This window comes from Rutidosis leptorrhynchoides, chromosome 11 (assembly GCF_046630445.1).
Source record: "Rutidosis leptorrhynchoides isolate AG116_Rl617_1_P2 chromosome 11, CSIRO_AGI_Rlap_v1, whole genome shotgun sequence".
NCBI lineage: Eukaryota > Viridiplantae > Streptophyta > Magnoliopsida > Asterales > Asteraceae > Rutidosis > Rutidosis leptorrhynchoides.
This window is the reverse complement of record NC_092343.1, coordinates 30,964,525-30,966,748: the sequence shown is the minus strand read 5'-3', so window position 1 is coordinate 30,966,748 and position 2,224 is coordinate 30,964,525. Positions and strand designations below refer to the sequence as shown.

Sequence of the window (2,224 nt, the reverse complement as noted above, 5' to 3'; positions counted from 1 at the left end):
GACCTCTAAAAATTCTGTTATTACCATTACTGTTATTAACACTATTATTATTATTGTTATTCTGAAATTGACTTGCAAAAGCAGAAGAACCAGCAACATGTTTATTACCCAAACCTCTATGTGATTCCTCCCTGGAAATAATAGCAAATGCAGTTTTAACAGAAGGTAATGGGTCAGTCATCAGTATATTACTCCTAATAGGAGTATACACTTCATCCAGACCCATAAGAAACTACATAAGTTTTATTAAAGAACTGTGATCAGAAAAACCTTTTGCAGCCTCACAACTGCAAACAGGAAGTTTTGTAAGAGAGTCAAATTGTTTCCACATTGAGTTTAGTTTATGATAGTATTCAGAAATTGTTAAACCATTTTGTGAAAAAGAATTTATAGAATGATGTACATTAAAGATCACAGAACCATCAATTTTATCATATGTCTCTTTTAATTCTTGCCACACAACAGAAGCACTATCAGAAAAAATTTGACTCAAATATAACTCTTCACTAATTGATCCTAAGATCCATGTTAACACAACAGCATTGCATCTGTACCATTGTTTACTTAAAACTTCATCAGTATCATCTTTAACACAAGTTTTATCTATAAAACCAATTTTATTTTTAGTTTGCAAAGCAAGAATCATGGCAGAACTCCATACTTTATAATTTTCAGTACCTTTTAGTTTAACATTTATTAATGGAACACTTGTAATATCACTAGCATGCAAGTACAAAGGATCACCAAAATCAAGCTTACTAATCAAAGTGGTGCCATCACCACCATCATCAGAACTCATGTTAGCAATTTATCAACAACCAATAAAACAGAAATACAATCAATGGACAAACAGAACCTAAAGGAATGCCCAAGCGGTGATCCCAATAGTTGAATTTTCAGGAAATTCAACCTAGGTCTTTCTTGAGGTCTAACTAGAACAAAACAAGATAGATAACAAAATAGATACAGAATCAGATCAGTAAACAAAACACAATGAACATATGTTCACAATAACAGTATCACAATCAACAGGAAATACACAGACAATCAACAAGAGATTCACACAATTAACAATCACAGAACACGTATGAAAACACAAATAATAGCATATAAGAAACAGAAAGTAAAAGAAGCACTCCCTGATCAAAGCACAGGTACAAGCACTCCAAATTACAAGCACATCACCAGAGATACAGCGGAAGACTGAATCGAAACCCTAATTTTAGAAATTAGGGTTTATACCAACACACCAGATCTATTAATTGAATAGATGAACCCACAACAACCAACAGTCTTTGTCGAACCTGAATCAACCACGATTGTTACCAGAAACAATAATCCCAACCGATTAACCACCAGAACGATCGAACCAAAAATTCAATCAAACCCTAACACTCTAATACGAACGGATCTCCTAGCCGCTCTGATACCATGTGGAAAAACACAACTAGAACAAAAGGAAATCAACCACAAATACAAACAGATTCAACCAAAGATCAAGAACACAAAATTCTCACAAGAGAAATACAGAAACCATAAATAAGAGAGTGAATGAACGAATGGATTGCCAGCCTAAGAAACCCTAATTGACCTAATTTATACCCTGACCAACAAATAATACAACCAGGACCCTCAACTATTAATAATTACAGAATTAACCCTAAAGTATGAAATTGTAGTTTCTTGAGCATGGAACTTAGTTGCAACTATGTCCCACCTATGTATCAACATATATTAAGCCCCGTATCAGGTACATTACTTAATATATATATGACACGTGATGCACAAAGCAACTAAGCCTTCTAACCTGGCTGCAACTCACAAAACTGGACTGCAACAGCTTCAACTTGAGATTGCAACAACTCCAGAAATCAGCCACACTTCTAAAGCTCCATTAACTCACAAGTAGTGAATTAAAATGTACCTACAAGTCTCAACCCAGAAATTAGAATATAAATTAACAACTAATATTCCATGTCAACTTATACTTTTAACAGATATATACACCAAAAAACTACGAACACACACACATAAACTAAAAATATACTCCCTCCGTCCCATATTAATAGTCCAGTATTCTATTTTGAAATGTTTCAAATTAATAGTCCACTTCCATAAATAGAAAATGATATAAAGCTTAATTTCTATTATGCCCTTAATGTATGTGGATAGGATTAAAGGAGAAAGAAAAGGTAAGGGTAAAACTGAAAGGGTAAAACATCAT

The 2,224-nt window shown here is 33.5% G+C and overlaps 1 protein-coding gene across 1 annotated transcript; it reads right to left on the bottom strand.

Moving 5' to 3' along the window:
• Positions 1-232: 232 nt before the first annotated feature.
• On the bottom strand, positions 233-799 carry LOC139874432 (uncharacterized). The gene has a single exon (XM_071861867.1). It carries the CDS (start codon positions 797-799, stop codon positions 233-235), a length of 567 nt encoding a protein of 188 aa, XP_071717968.1.
• Positions 800-2,224: the final 1,425 nt, after the last annotated feature.